Genomic DNA, 15,869 nt, shown 5'->3' on the forward strand with positions numbered 1-15,869 from the left:
TTAATTTGTTAGGGACTTGGGAATTATGAGCCATTTCAGTTTTTAAAATCTAGATTAAACTACTTACATTTGTACAAGTCAAGTCAGCTCTTTCCCTTATCAGTTACGGTGTTGACAAAGGTGATTCATCGAGTATTTAGGAATGCCTGCTTTTATGACCTCTGGATTCAGAGGCAATATGAGGTCAATGTAAGACTTACAAAATATTCAGATCTGTGTTTTTCAAAGCAGGATGAAACATTAAAAAATTTCCAGAAGAGGTAGACTGTTGGCTTTAATGTTTCATTTTGAAGCAAAGTGCCTGAAGCACGGCAATAGATACACAACTTGTAAATCTCATTGCACCTACTTTCCAAGAATTGGCAATGAAGTCATGCAAATGAATATTTTATTGGATGAAGCAAGCAAGAGGTTGCAGTAGGATGTGGGAGACAGTAACAGTATGCAAGAGGAAAATTATAAAATGCTTCGCTTTGGTTTTTTAACGATTGTGTTATTAGGTTCGGGTATTCCCAGCCATTGAATCATGTTGGACATTTCTGACAGTAGCTTTCCTTCCCACTACCATGAAGTCACTGCTGAAATCCATCCTTAGCTGCCCCTCTCCCCTCATCTGTATGGCTTTCTAACACATACCTTATTCCAACACTCTACCATCTCTTGTGGCCTCTCGTGTCTGCATCAGTCTACTTTCCAACATCTTATTTTGAATGGACCATAATCTTACCTCAAAAGACTGGGTTTTGAAGTCATAATATTTGCTCCTGCCACAGATAACAAAGTGTGGAATTGGATGAACCAGGCCAAGCAGCATATTAGGAGCACACAAATTCTGTCATCCTGCTGCCAACTCAAACACCCTTCCAAATTAGGTGTCTCTGGCTGAAGCAAACTTGTCACAACCTTGCTTTCATGCTTGTAATATTTCTCAAAACTCCCCAGTGGGTGGGAATTTGGAATCTTTACAAAAGATTTAAAACTGTACAAGGTCTGCAAAAAGGAGTAAACCACAACTACTCCTCTGATACTGCTTGGCCTGCTGTGTTCGACCAGCTCTACACCTCATTATCTTGGATTCTCCAGCATCTGCAGTTCCTAATATCTCAAAAACCACAACTAGATGGTGGTGTAAACCTCCGCATAGGAGTTTGGGTACTCCTAATGAAATTACAAGGAAGTGACTGTGTTAGTGAACCACTGACCTCACTCAAGCAAACATGTCGCAACTAAAATATGGTGTCCAAGACAGATAACCTGAAAATCAAAAAGGAATCCAGCTGAGCCTTTTTTGCATCTCATTACAGCCTGCAGAAGATTCTAACCCATGGAGACAGTGTAGTGCCAAGAGGGCTGCTATAAACAAACAAACAAAGTCACCTAGTATTCAAAACCATTAACACGTCTAACCATTAGAAATTAAACTAAAGCAGCCTATCCTCTACTGCAACGAGTTCAGAACAATATCCAGGCTTGGCTGACCAGGGGCAACTATTGTGTCACACAAATGGCAGGCAATATTCAGAGACAAAGACAGAGACAGAGACAGAGACAATCTAACCACCACCACTTGACACTCAGTGGCATTACACTCACTGTACTCCCATTAACAACATCCTCAGGGTGACGATTAACCAGAAACTCAACTGGACTTATCACAAAACAGTGGCTACAAGAACATGTCACAGGCTAGGAAGACTGCAACAAATAACTCATCTAATTCCCTATTGCCCGTCTACCACCTACAAGGCATCACTCAGAATTACTTTGGAATACTTCCCAGCTATTCTTCCCACTCCACCAACTTGTCATGTCCTTGTGAAGTTCAACATGGTCTTCCTCAGTTTACAATTCTAACAAGTTTTTGTCCAGACACTTCGAAATCGCCCCCCTGCCAACAATGCATACATACACTAGGCATTACAAGGTTAAAAATGAGGGCCCCTAATACCAGTGTCTGAGGAACTTTCCTCCTGCTCAAAAAACACCCATTAACCACTACTGTTTCCTCGTTAATTTTGTATCCACGCTGCTTCATGTCCTTGTTTACTCCATGATCAATAAATGCTCAGACAAGGCTGTTGTATGGCAAGGCATCAAAAGCCTCTTGGAAGTCAACGTAAACTATTTAAATGCAGTTTTAGTTGCAAACCCTTTGTGTTATCTCCTTAAAAAAATACACTCCAAGTCCAACAGACAGTTTTCCCTTAACATGACCATGTTGATTCTTTCAAATTAATTCAACATTTTGCCTTTTGGCAATTATTTGGGAAACTTAAATTTTCTTCACCACTCAAGTAAACAGATGTGCCTGTAAATTTGTGGACCAATCTAACTTTTTTTTGGAGCAATTTCAATATCTTTTACAATTTTCCAATCATCTAGTACCATCTTTGAATCCAGAAAATAGTGAAACATTTTTGCAGAGATTTGTAGCTCAGGTTGTGGGCAGGATTGTTGACTTGCTCGCCGACCTGGCTTGTTTTCGTTCAGATATTTCGTCACCATGCTAGGTAACATCATTAGTGATGCCTCCAATGAAGCCATGTTATTCTACTCCATTTGGAATTTATACTCTTTGGTCCATTATGGCAACCAGTGTCATTTCCAGAAAACTACCCAGTGGAACACCCAGAGAGAGATGTCCTCAAGCTGAGATGGCTGACCTCCAACAACTACGACCCCATCTTCCCATGTGTCAGGTATGGTTGTAACCACAAGAGGGTTTTCCCCTAATACCCATTTCATTCTAGTTTTGCTAGGGCTCTGTGATGCCACACAAGGTTGAAAGCAGCTGTCACATCAAGGTCACCTCACCTCTGGAATTCAGCTCTTTTGTCCAATGTTTGAACCAAGGCTGTAAAGAGGTCAGGAACTAAGTGGCCCTGGCGGAAGCCAAGCTGGTCATCACTGATCAGGTGATTGCTGAGCAGAAGCTGTTTGATAGCACTGTTGATGCCTTCCATCACTTTACTGATGGCTAGTCGGGTTGGATTTGTCCTGCTTTTTAATGTAAAGGACATATCAAGGCAATTTTCCACATTGTCTGGCAGATGCCAATGTTGTAACGGGAGCGGCAAGTTCTGGAGCTCAAGTCGCTTGTACTGTTGTCAAGACGTTATCAGGGCAGGTAGCCTTGGCAATATCCAATGCCTCCAACAGTTTCTTGATATTATGCAAAGTGGATCAAATCAGCTGAAGACCGGTATCTGTAATGCTGGGGGCCATTGGAGGCAGCGATAGATCATCCACTTAGCACTTCTGGCTGAAGATTCCTGTGAATGCTTCATCCTTATTTTTTTTTACACTGATGTTCTGGGTTCTTCCATCTTTGAGCATAGGGATATTTGTGGAGCCTCCTCCTTTAGGGAGTTGTTTAATTGTCCACCAGCATTCAGTACTGGATGTGGCAGAACTGCAAAGCCTACATCTGATCAATTGGTTGTGGGATCACTTAGCTCTATCACTTGCTGCTTATGTTCCCTGGATATGCAAGTAGTCCTGTTTGGTGGCTTCGCCAGGTTGGCTGCTCATCTTCAGCTGTGCCTGGCCCTGCCCCCGGCATGCTCTCGTGCACTCTCCATTGAGCAAGGGTTGATCCCGTGGCCTGATGGTAATGATTGAGTGGAGGATATACCCGGTCATGAGGTTACCGAGGGTGTGCTGGAGGACAATTCTATTGCTGTTGATGGCCCTCAGCACCTCATGGATGCTGAGTGTTGAGTTGCTGGATAGTGTCACACAACATGGAGGTTATTCTCAACGTGAAGCTTGGTAAGGATGAGGTCAAGCATGTTTTTCACCCCTTCTTGTTTCCCTCAGCACCTGCCACAGACCCAGCCTAGCAACAATGTTTTTTTAAGACCCAACCAGCTCAGTCAGTAGTACTGCTGCTTTGAAATTAGTCTTATGAACAGAAAGATAATACATTTTCAAAAAGGCATGAAACTGTGTTCAGCTCATTGTTGATATTCAGATTTGCATGTCCTCGTACAAGGCAAGTCAGTGTACAGCTGTAGCCAGCAATTAGTAAGGCAAATAGCCTTACTGCAAGGGGAGTGGAATGAATGAATAAATAAAGTCGTCTCACTAAAATTGCACAGGCCTTTGTGAAGTTCCTAAACACATGTCAAATCTATTTTTATAACTCATCCAGACACTGAAACACTTGATTCTAAACTTCAGCAACCAAAATACAGGTCCACACTTCCTAAGTAAGTTTCCCCTAAAATCTGCAATTTATTATAAAGTGCTGCAGCAGACAGTTCTGCAAACATGGGAGGTAAAATAAACTAAACTATTGTTCCTAAAGTCATCTACACATATCAAGTATATAATATTCTTCAAAAGCAAGCACCTGGTTTACAGAATAATTATCAAAGCTAAAATAACTGTACCGTAGCCAACCCACAAAAATGTCCTGGCCAACTGGTTGAATTGGTTAGAAATCTCAAATGTGACAAGTAACAAAGAAAGATTGTCACCTATTTCAGTGAGACCACGAAATGAAGTGAGAAGTACTCAAAACTGATTTACATAAAAAAGGACCTTCCAGCCCACATATTCTCTGCACAATTCTTTTGCTTAATGAAACAAGCAGTCATGTTAAAAATCAAATTATTTAGGTTTTCGTATACAAAAATCTATCAAACTGTAAAAGTGTTGCCATCGAACTTCCAAAAATGAAACAAAAAAATTATGCCAATGAAGTGAAAGGAAGCAGTGCTCACTGTACAATCTGTTCCTGATTTTTGCTTACATTTTTACTTTTCTTTCCTACCATGATGACCCTTGCGTCAGTTACTAGAAATGGTTAAAGAAAGTCCAATTTAATTTCAGAAGAACTCATTTTTGTTTCACTTTGAATCTATGTCATTCAACTTTTCAGACAGTGGCTATTCCAAGGCTTAGCAAAAGGTATGCGCCAAGTACAAGATACTGAAATGAATCAATGCAGTTTGGCTGAGGCTAGAAGTTGCAGTTTCATCTGAAGCAAAGCACAATGAAGCATCAGTTTACTGGCTCAAAAAGGTCCAGAGTATTTAGAAGTGCAGATCACTGGATCAGTACAAAATCTACATATCTCAATCAAACTGTAGAGCCAACAGCAAAAGGACCACTAATTTCTCAAAAGCAATGTAAATACTGAAAAGATTACAATTTAGAGAAGTAGACATTTTTAATCACCAACTACTGGTAATCCAAAAAGGGGAAATGCTAGTCTTCTCTTCAAGAACAATTCTCCCTTTCTTTTAAATTGTCTGGATTTTAACCATTAGGAACAACTTTGCTATGCAGTCCTACAAAATGGTAGTCAGACTGACTCCTAAGAGCAAAAGCCTTTTATGATTCTTGTAGAGGGAGGATAGGATAATCATTGAACACTTTGCAACCATTCACAATGACACTCAAAATCCTAACCTCAGATATGACCAGTCAACTCAGTTTCAAATGGTATCAGAGATAATGGGAACTGCAGATGCTGGAGAATCCAAGATAATAAAGTGTGAAGCTGGATGAACACAGCAGGTCAAGCAGCATCTCTGGAGCACAAAAAGATGGCCCTGTTTTAACTCATTTGCTGCCTTTTCCACATCACAAGGGACATGCAGGCAACAGTAGACCATTCTACAAAGAACAATCCTTCCAACATCAACTCAATATTGTCATGTTCTCAGTTGATGGCAATACTGAACAAGTCAGATCCCAAATGAGAACTAACTTAATTGATGCCAACTTTTATTTTTGAGATTTGTCTAGCGGTCAGTTACTGAAATTATTCCAGAGAGCTGCCAGTGTACTCTTAAGAAAATACATTAAATGACATTACACTGTTGTCTTACTACAACCATCAGAACTGGGAGATTCAGTCACCATCTTTCAAATATGCAAACCTCAATTAAGGATCACACTGCCTCCACTTTTAAGTCCTTTGTTCAGTTAATATGGCTGTTCCCGGTTTCCAGAGTTCCTTTTTCCAATTTCCAAACTTTGAGAGCAAACACAGGTTTCCTACAGTCTCAGCTTCAAGCAGTTTGCTGCTTCTGGAGCTTTCTTCCAAGTCACTCAGGACTTCTTCCACAAGTTGATTGTTGAGACTACTAAAATTGACAACACCTTGTCACATTGTTTGAAGCTGTATGTACATGTGGTCTTCTGGATGGTTCTACCTCTGTGATAATACTTTAGGTAACAAGTGCTTTTCTTCACTTCATAGCCTTGCTGCTAATTAAAACGTCATTAGCTGAAATTTTAAGAATTTTTGTTTACAAGTATGCAAACAAAACTTGAGGCAAATCAGATGCCACACTTGGTTTCAGTTTCATGTTTGTGTTCCATACTCTTCCCTTCTTAACACTAAAAATACAAATGCAACTTTAAGCTGTACACAGTCCTGTCCATTTTAGCACTTTTGTAACTGGAGCACTCTGCCCTATAAATCAGAAGGTTCAAGGCTTAAGCTCCACAGCACAACCTGACCACATTATGAAGACTAATATTTCAGGACTGCGCTGAAGTAACATAGCCCCTCCAGCGATGCAATCCTTTTGATACAAAAGGAAATCTAGGCTACAGATGCTCATTTTTAGATCAAAGCATGCAATTCTAAGCTGTTTTGGCCAACATTCTTCCCTCAACCAATGCAAAAAAATCATTTAACTCATAATTCATTTCACTAACTTTATTAAGATTTTGATATGCACTGCAAGTTTTTTTCCCCTAAATAGCTCAAGTTGAATATTTCTTCAGCTATGAAGCACTTCAGAATCCCCAAGGATGTAAATAACCTATTTTAATACAAAGACTATTCTCTCCTTACAAAAAAGATGACACACACAAAATGTTACATTTCAAGTAAGTAAAGGCCAATAATTTCCCACTTGATGGGTTTCAGCTATTGTGGTCTTGTCACAAGCACCAAGCAGAAGTGTGACTACAGACAGACAACAGAAATGTTCTACTCATCCAAAAGATCATGGTTAGTTAAGCATTACTGAACTCATTCAAAACACTTCGAGAGCAATATTGGGTGCTCATTACAGTTAAGCCACAAAAGCACAACTGTTCATGGTCCAGTGTTTGGGGCTCATATTTTTCAGCAACAGCATGAACGAGCTTTCACTTCCTCCAGTATGAGGCTTCAGAACGCTGGTTGCACATTCATGTTTGTGGAAGATAAGGCCATGGACAATACAATTATCTTCGCAAACTATACTTTTGAGTTTACAAAAGAACGGCTCTAAATTTTAAAATCAAACATCCCAACAGAATCCCAACTGCATATAAGACCAGGTTACGCTAGGATGACTATGCAGAAATGTTAGCATGGCATAAAGTCCATAGAGGAAACGCTGCTATATCAGTATGTCAGCAACACATGAAGCTTTAGAAATTCTCTCTGCACCACCCATAGTAAAACTATGGAGGTATAATGAGTGGTCAAGTATGTTCAGTCATTAAAATCCTCCTCACCTCCAGTGTTGAAGTACATGGTTGAGGCCATAGATTCTAGGATATCCACTCAGGTGAAAAGTGAAAGGACTGCAGTACTTGCACAGGTGGGTACATTAAACAGATTTGTTTCCTGGCAGTTCCATTGGACAGCATTAGAATTTAAGCTTTTCCAGAGACTTAAGCTATGTCCAATACGCAAGTCAGTTTATACAAGAAACCCTATATTTCCTGTGAACTTAAACCAGGCCTTAAGCTCACATTAAGCCATGATAACATGGAAACAGATTTGTTCCATATTATTAGATTACATTGAGGGTTCACAGTGTGGGTCTGGTGATAGCTGAGAATATATAATTTTAACAGGGCAGTGGTGACTAAAATAGTGTCAGGAAACTTTGGATTGTTAATATGCAAGGAAGACATGTCATTAAATACCTTGTTGCAAAAGGGACTTATTGGAAAGTGACCACAATACATCAGATTTTTTTTGCGACTTCGAAAGCAAATTGGGGAATCAAACTTGGGTCATAAAATTTGACTGGAAGATACAAATTGAGAGGTCTTAGGCTGCATGTTTCACCTTCTGGGAAATTATAGAGCTATTAGGCACTCTTTAAAAATAATGTACCCATTTGAGATAGATAAGGAGAAATTTGTTGTCAGAGGTACAGTCTTTGGAACTTGGCTCCTCAAAAACAAAAAAGGTTGTGTAAGAAGTCTTCAGATATTTGAGGGCTTGAGGAAATACAACCAAGCTCAGCCTTGAAATAGCAGTGTTCAAATGGCAGAAGTCATGTCAGCTAAACAAATAACATGGGGAAACATCCAACAATGCTGCAGCAGTTTAGGAGACCACTTTTTGTTGAACTGTTGATTTTTGTTTTTCCATAATTGAAGGTACTGTATTTTTGTTTCAAAAGTCGAGGAACTTTGTGGAGAAATAAAAAGTGGAGGAAATTTTACTCTATATTTTACCTAGTGCTGTCCCAACACACAAGTGTCTGATGGGTTGGGCGGGGGGGGGGGGGGGGGTGAAATCTCAACTTTTTTTGGCTTTGTCCTTTGTTTACAATAGTAAAGGGTTCTTGTTCAGACTGAAGGCCTGAGACCACTGGTATGCCACAAGGATTGGTTCTAGATCCACCGTTGATTGCCATTTATATACACAACATTTGGATAAGAAGATAGGCAGTATGGTTAATAAGTTTGTGGATGAGACCAAATTGGCGGTATAGCAGTCAGTGAAGTGGTTATTGTACAGTCTAATGGACCTTGATCAACAGGGCCAGTGGACGAGGAATGGCAAATGGAGTTAAATTTACATAAATGTGAGGTGTTGCATTTTGCTCAGCCAATTCTGTGTGCAGGACTTGGACATTTAATGGTAGGGCCTTGGGGAGTGTAGTAAACAGACAGGCCTAGGGGGTCAGATACATAGTTCCTTGAAAATGGCAACATAAGTATGAAGGGTAATGAAGATGCTATTTGGTATGCTCAGCTTCATTTGTCAGAGAAGTTTTTGGATATTTAAGGCCACAAATGGAATACTGCAAACAATTCTGGTCACCACGATATATGGGGGATGTAATTAGACTGGAAAGGGTACAGAAAAGATTCACAAGCATGTTACCAAGACTGGAAGGTTTGAGTTATGAGAAGCTGATAGGCTGGGGTGTTTTTCAGAGGCTGAGGTATGGCTTTATGAAAATTTTAAAAAAATCATGAGGTGCTCACATAAGGAGAAAGGCTAAGATCTCCCAGGGTAGGGGAGTCCAAAACTAAGTGGGTACAGATTTAAGGTGAGGGGGAGAGAAAGATTTAAATGGGATCCGAAGGACAACTTTTTTCTCACGGAGATGGAATGTATATGGTATAAGCTTTTAGAGGAAGTGGTAGAGAGATCGATAAAGTTAGAACATTTTAAAGACATTTGGACAAGTAGATGGATAGCAAAGGTTCATATGGATGTGAATAAAACAAACCAGCTCTACACCTGTTGTCTCAGATTCTCCAGCATCAGCAGTTCCTACTATCTCCAAATGGGATTAGTTCAGTTTAGGAAACCTGGTCAGCACAGACAAGTTGGACTGAAGGGCCTGTTTCTGTTCTGGTCAATCTGACTGAGTTCCCATCATGAACATCATCATCATTCTGTTACAGCTTTGCCAGCATCCATTGCTTGTTAAAAAATAATGAACTTGGCAAGGTAAAACAATGTACCCTTTAAACTGGTTACCCCACAATCAACAACTCTGCTAAAATTTTAGCTCTTTTTCTTCATTAAAAAGGTACAAACAATGAAGTTCTTAGGGTGGTAGTCATACCTCCACCTCTGCTCCAACCGCTCATCTCTTCAGTTAGAAAGCTGAATAAGACGATAATCAACAAGTCAACCAGGAAGGGCAATATTATCACTGTGCTTCACCAGTGACAGTTTATGACTTCAGCTGCCAACTCTGGACTTCCCTCATTAAACCTCTCCTTCAATATTGGAATGTCCATGAAACTGTACAGCAGGTTTCGCTGAGTGACATTGTTTTACATCACATCACTCGAAGTTTAAAAATGAATCGCCATGAAACGAACAAGGTCTAAAACGGACATGGACAAGCAAATTTCTGCAGAAATTCACCATATGCCACCAACTCGGCCTTTGCAAACTTGTGGAAAAGGAGAAACCATTGGCCGTTCGATCTCAGTGGCCATGATTACAATTTGTTTTTATTAAAATAAGATCAACATACGTGAAACACGCGTGCAAAGCTCCGAATCTCATATCAATGATTTAAACCACCGTGTTAATAGTTTAAAGGTGGCACCACTGAAGGTGTCGTTATCCCTTAGCGTTCCTCTCAGCGGCGAGAATTCAGCATCATCTCTGGAACAATGCTAAACCACAGCCCGTTCTTCAGAGCCAGATGCCAGATCCCCAGATCCCCAGGTCCCCAGGTCCCAGATCATCCCCAACACAGGGCCCGGCCACTCGGTCCACCCCCAAATCCCCTCCCCGTCGAGAACTGTCCGGCCGCTCCGGCCCCGCCTCCTACCTGGACAGGTGTTTCAGGATTTGTTTCTTGATGAGGCCGGCCATGTTGCACTCGGCTCCGGAACCTCAGTAGCCGGTCAGGTCTTTAAATAACGCCCAACCATTTTGTGGCGGTGCCCATTAACTCAGCACACAGTCACCGCGCCGCCTTCTTTCACTCCTCCGCGACTAAAAGACCGCAAACTCCGGCCAAGATGGGCCGGAGGGGAGCGGGGACGCCGGGGAACCGCACTGCGCCACCTGTTGCTCAGCGCTCGCAACACACCCCAGTGCTTTATAAGAAAATTCAAGGATTCCCTTAAATTAAATATTTGCTAATCTGGGCTCGAACGCAAACTCTTGGACATATTTCACTTGTTCTGACAGATTTGCTTTCGTAAGAAATAAAAGACCTTCAACTCACTCCTTCCTATGAATCGCTCCTCGTGCCCTGTTGTTCATAATATCTTGTCTGCATATCGTTCGAAATGCATGGGCTCCCTCCAGTGTTTAACTAAGGAGTATTCTTTGTCTGTAATTTCTGTATCTGCAGAATATCCATGAGGAACACTTAACGATAGCCTCACCGAATATCTGTACATTTGCGTTAAACGTCGGATTCACAGCGTAGGGATCGGAAGCAGGAACCATAGCTGACTTTGCCTTGCCAAGCTTGTGGAACTTCTTCATAAAAAACAACAGCTAACACAATCAAGTTAAACCCCACTGAGTAGGTTTCTCTCTCCTGAACTTGTTGTGTCGTGGCACTGCAGGAGGACAGGAATTTTCGTACAAGTGTAGAAAGGAAAGATTGTTAACGGGCTGTGGTATGGATGCGTCTGCTCATTACGCTGTATGAGTTGCTGTTGATGAAGATTGCTACCACCGCCCTCTTTAAGTGTAGGAAAATACAGGATCCAGACGAAAACCATTTCCTTGTTTAACTATAAGAGTCTCTTCTAATGAGCAAGATATAATTTATTGTAGATTGACAAATTGTTGCAGTTTATGTTGATACGACAGACCAGATGTTAGGTCTCACTCGTTTGAGATTTTAAGATGTTCTCCCTTCAAGTCCAGATGAAGTCATCCTAATACCCACCATACCCTTCAATATTAACCTTTAGAGACTGATAAGCAACACAGACTTCTTGTGTCATAAGTGGTCACATACCTGGCCTTCTGAAGTACAGGACATACACTCTGGGCAAGATAGTACAAGAGTATAACAGGAGAACACTTGGAAACCAATACACTCCCAGCTAAAAATAGCATATGCTGGAAATATTCAATAGATCGAGCAGCTTTATGGAGAGAAAAGCAGTTAATGATTCAGTTCGATGATCAGAGCAGGGAAAAGTAAAAGATGTGACTTATTTAAAATAAATATTGAGAGATAGAAAGGAGGAGAGATTAGAACAAAGAGTCAATGATAGGTCATTAGTCATGCAGATTAAATAAGAAAAGGAATAATGGTGCACTGATAAGGGCTAATAATCATGGGGAGTAAAGAGAGAAAATATGTGTCCATTTTGACATTGAAACAGGAAGTTGTTACCAATGACTGGGGAAATCACAAAAGTAAATGGGAGCGGAATCCACCATGTGAAATTTTTGAAATCATTGTTGAATCCAGAAGACTGCAATGTCTAATTGGGAGATGAAACATTATTTCAAGCTTATGCTGAGCTTCATTGAAACAGGTGAATAAGGCTTAAGTTAGAGAGCTTAGATTGGCAGTGGAGGGAAAATTATAATGAAAGGTGAGTGGAAGTTTGGGGTCATAGAAACAGACCGAACAGAGGTGTTTAGCAAAATGATTACCCAATTTACATTTTGTTTCTTCAGTATAAATACAATCACATCTTGGTCAATGAATAAGTAAGTATGCAATGTGTTGAAGATTTGTGGGAACCATTTAAAAACCAACAGATGAAAACTTAAAAAAAAGCAAAAAGGAGGGAGAAGTTGAAATATGAGAGTAAGCTAGCTAGTAACATGAAAGGAGATTGCAAGAGATATTTTAGATATATGAAAGGTAAAAGACAGTCAAGAGGTGATATTGTACTGCTGGAAAATGAAGTTGGGGAAGTATATTAGGGAAGAAAGAAATAGCAGAGGAACTGAACAGGTACTTTGTGTCAATTTTTACAGTGGAAGACACCAGCACAATGCCAGAAGTTAAAGAGAGTTGGGGGCAGAGGTGAGTATAATGGTCATCACAACGGACAAGGTGCTGGGGAAATAGTAAGGTCTGAAGGCAGATAAATCATCCGCACTGGATGGACTACTACCAGTGAGATAGCTGACGAGATTGGAGAGGCAATGGTGGTGATCTTTCAGGAATTATTGGAGCCAGGGTGAGTCCCAGAGGATTGGAAATTAGCTAATGTAACTGTGGTGATTGGATCAAGTGGATCCATTGACTATGAGATCATTGATTGCGGCTGTTACCCTGGGCCAATCAGGGAGCTCTGGCTGACTGGTATAAATAGGGGATTCAGAGGGTCTCCTGACTCCTGGTCGGTTGGTCGGCACTATGCACATGTAAATAAAGGATGACAGGGAAGATACCGGCCTCTGTGCGCTTATTTCAGTGGTGATGGGAGAAAACTGTATGTGGCTGAAGAATATTCACCTACAATAGTCATTTTCAGTTGGGGTAAGCATTTCTGACCCCATGGCTATATTTGGGAAGCTTGACTTGTTCGGTTGTGCTGTTGAAGACTAGGCCCTATATGGGGAAAGAATACATTATCTTTTCTAGGCAAATAACACTTGAGACAGATGAAAATCATTGAATAATCCTTCTGACTGCTTACAGACCCACATAACCTTTAGTTATTAGGGCTTCACTTTCCCAGGGGGATCAGACACTACAACCTTACAAGATTTGATAGATTTGCTTAAGGAATATCATGACCCCAAATCACCTCTAATTCTGAGGTGCTAGCAGTTATTCAGCTGTTCAAGAACCTTGGGAATCTGTATTGGGATTTTTGATGAGGTTAAGATGACTGTCAGAGGCATGTGATTTTGATTTTTGGGTTAATCCTGACTGAGGTGCTGAGAGACCAGTTGGCATGGTGGATTAATGGATGTAAACATGCAGAAGCACCCACTAGCTGAAGCCCAACTGGACTTCTAACAGGCACTGCAGCTGGCCTTATCATTAAAAAATGGAGCATGGGAACTATAGGGCATCCTAATGGATGTTGACACCCTCACCTGTCTGACTGAGCTTGGGGAACACCACTTCAGTGTAGGCAAACGTACAGCCTCGTGCAGGGCATGTCCTGAGCAGAAGGACCCAAGGCCAGCCCATAGCAAAACCCCACAACAAAGCCAAGCATTGGCCAAATGGCTAAAAATTTCTCCAGGATCTGGGCCAGTGAGCCATCGTGGTTGCTGCCAGTATACCGGACAGCAAAAGAGTCCCACTGGACCTAAATTGAGTAAGAGCACCCACAGGCCGGAATCCAGGAGAGTGCACATCCTGGAAAGTCTACCTATATCTGACTTGGACCAGTTAAATTGCTTAGCATCATCCAAAGCAGAACCAATTAATATTAATGTCAGGTTAAATGGTTACTGGGTTCTCATACAGATTGATATCATCACAGCTGTATCAGTGGTGGCAGAAGCTGTCTTTAACAAGATCCACACAGAACTCCAACCCTTAAGTTTGCTGATGACACCACCATAATGGGAGAGATATCTAACAATGACAAGTCAAAATACAAAAAGGAGACAAAGGGTTTGGTGACATGGTGCAATGAGAACAATCTGTCTCTCAATGTTAGCAAAACTAAAGAACCGAACATCAACTTTAGAAAGAATGGAGGAGAAAACAACCCTGTCTACATCAACAGAATTGAAGGTGAGAGTGTGAAGACCATCAAGATCCTTGGAGTGACGATAACCCACGACCTGTCCTGAACTTCCCAAGTAAATGCGACAATCAAGAAGGCACAATAACAGCTCTTCTTCCTCAGGTGGATCAGGAAATTTGGCATGTCCATAAGGTCCCTCACCAACTTCTTTAGATACACCATTGAAAGCATACCGTCTGGATGCATTACAGCCTGGTACGGCAACAGTTCTACCTAGGACGTGCAAAACTACAGAAGATGGTGTACACAGCTCAGACCATCACGGAAGCCAACCTTTCATGACCTCAACCAGACTGAGAACATAAACTGAAAAACCATTACAGATTAAGGATATGACTTTGGTTGCAGTCTTTTATGAGAAGAATATTCGTGCAGTTACCACTGATTGTAGTAATAGGCTCAGGCCCAAACCTATTGGGGTGGAATTAGTTGAGGAAAATTCACCTTGATTGGCTCAACAGTTCTCAATTAGAGAATAACTGCCTCAGTAAAGTCAGAGTGAAATTCCCAAGAGTTTTTCAGGAAGGGCTAAGGACTATGAAATGGGTCAAAGCCACTTTACATCTTTGCTAAGATGCAATTCTGTGATTTTGCAAGGCCTAGCCATGCCATTTGCTTTACGGGCAAAAGTAGAGGCAGAATTCAGGAGGATGGAAGGCAAAGGAATCAACAAAACAGTGCAGTTTGTGGGATGAGCAGCACTGGTCATACTGACTGTGAAGCCTGGCAGCTTGGTTCGCCTTTGTGGGGATTTTAAGCAAATTATTAACTTCTCACAGCTGGTAGTAACAGGAGAAATAGAACAGCCATCACAACCAGGATTGAAACCCTTCCGGACCGGGCAAGACCCTATCCTTGCAGAGGATGGCTATTATTATGGGGAACATGAGTGATTGTCCTGAATAAAAGTCACCACCAGATACTGGATGAAGTCCACCAGCGTCATCCAGGGGTTTCCAAAATGAAGATGTTGGCAGGAAGTTCTGTTTGATCAGGATTGGATGCTGACATAGCTGCATTGATGGGGCAGTGCCCAGAATGCCACCAAGGACAAAAAGTGCCAGTGCTGGTGCCCCCACATTCATGGGAATGACTGGGTAAAGCCTGGACTCAGCTACATGTCGCCTTTGCTGAACCTTTTCATAGGCTTAACATCACTGGGACATTGTGGATGCCCATTCAAAGTATTTGGACATGGTATGAAGTTTATTCAGCAAACACAAGGATGACAATTTAAAAGCTGCGAGTATTGTTTGCAGTACACAGACTCCTGGAAGTATAGACAATGGGATATCACTTACCAGCAGGGAATTCCAGTATTCCCTAAAGTTGAATGGCATTCAGCATATTTGGACAGCTTCATACCATCCACTGTCTGGTGGAAAGAGTGACCCAACTGTTGAAAGCAGGCTTAAGGAAACAGCCTTCGGCTTCACTCTATACCAAACTGTCCCAGTTCCTGTTTCATTATAGGACCACCCCTAGGTCGACTACAAGGA

The 15,869-nt window shown here is 41.4% G+C and overlaps 1 protein-coding gene across 8 annotated transcripts in view; it reads right to left on the reverse strand.

Moving 5' to 3' along the window:
• bltp3a (bridge-like lipid transfer protein family member 3A) overlaps positions 1-11,221 on the reverse strand; it is a 90,847-nt gene extending 79,626 nt beyond the window's left edge. For 6 of the 8 annotated variants that reach the window (XM_048553429.2, XM_048553428.2, XM_048553427.2 and 3 more), the window contains exon 1: positions 10,500-10,651. In XM_048553429.2, coding sequence (XP_048409386.1) covers positions 10,500-10,543 — 44 coding nt within the window. In that variant the 5' untranslated portion in view covers positions 10,544-10,651. Of the gene's footprint in view, positions 1-10,196; positions 10,337-10,499; positions 10,652-10,901 lie in introns of those variants that run through there. The other 2 variants (XM_048553425.2, XM_048553426.2) reach the window with 2 other exon arrangements.
• Positions 11,222-15,869: the final 4,648 nt, after the last annotated feature.

Source organism: Stegostoma tigrinum, chromosome 21 (genome assembly GCF_030684315.1).
Source record: "Stegostoma tigrinum isolate sSteTig4 chromosome 21, sSteTig4.hap1, whole genome shotgun sequence".
Taxonomy (NCBI): domain Eukaryota; kingdom Metazoa; phylum Chordata; class Chondrichthyes; order Orectolobiformes; family Stegostomatidae; genus Stegostoma; species Stegostoma tigrinum.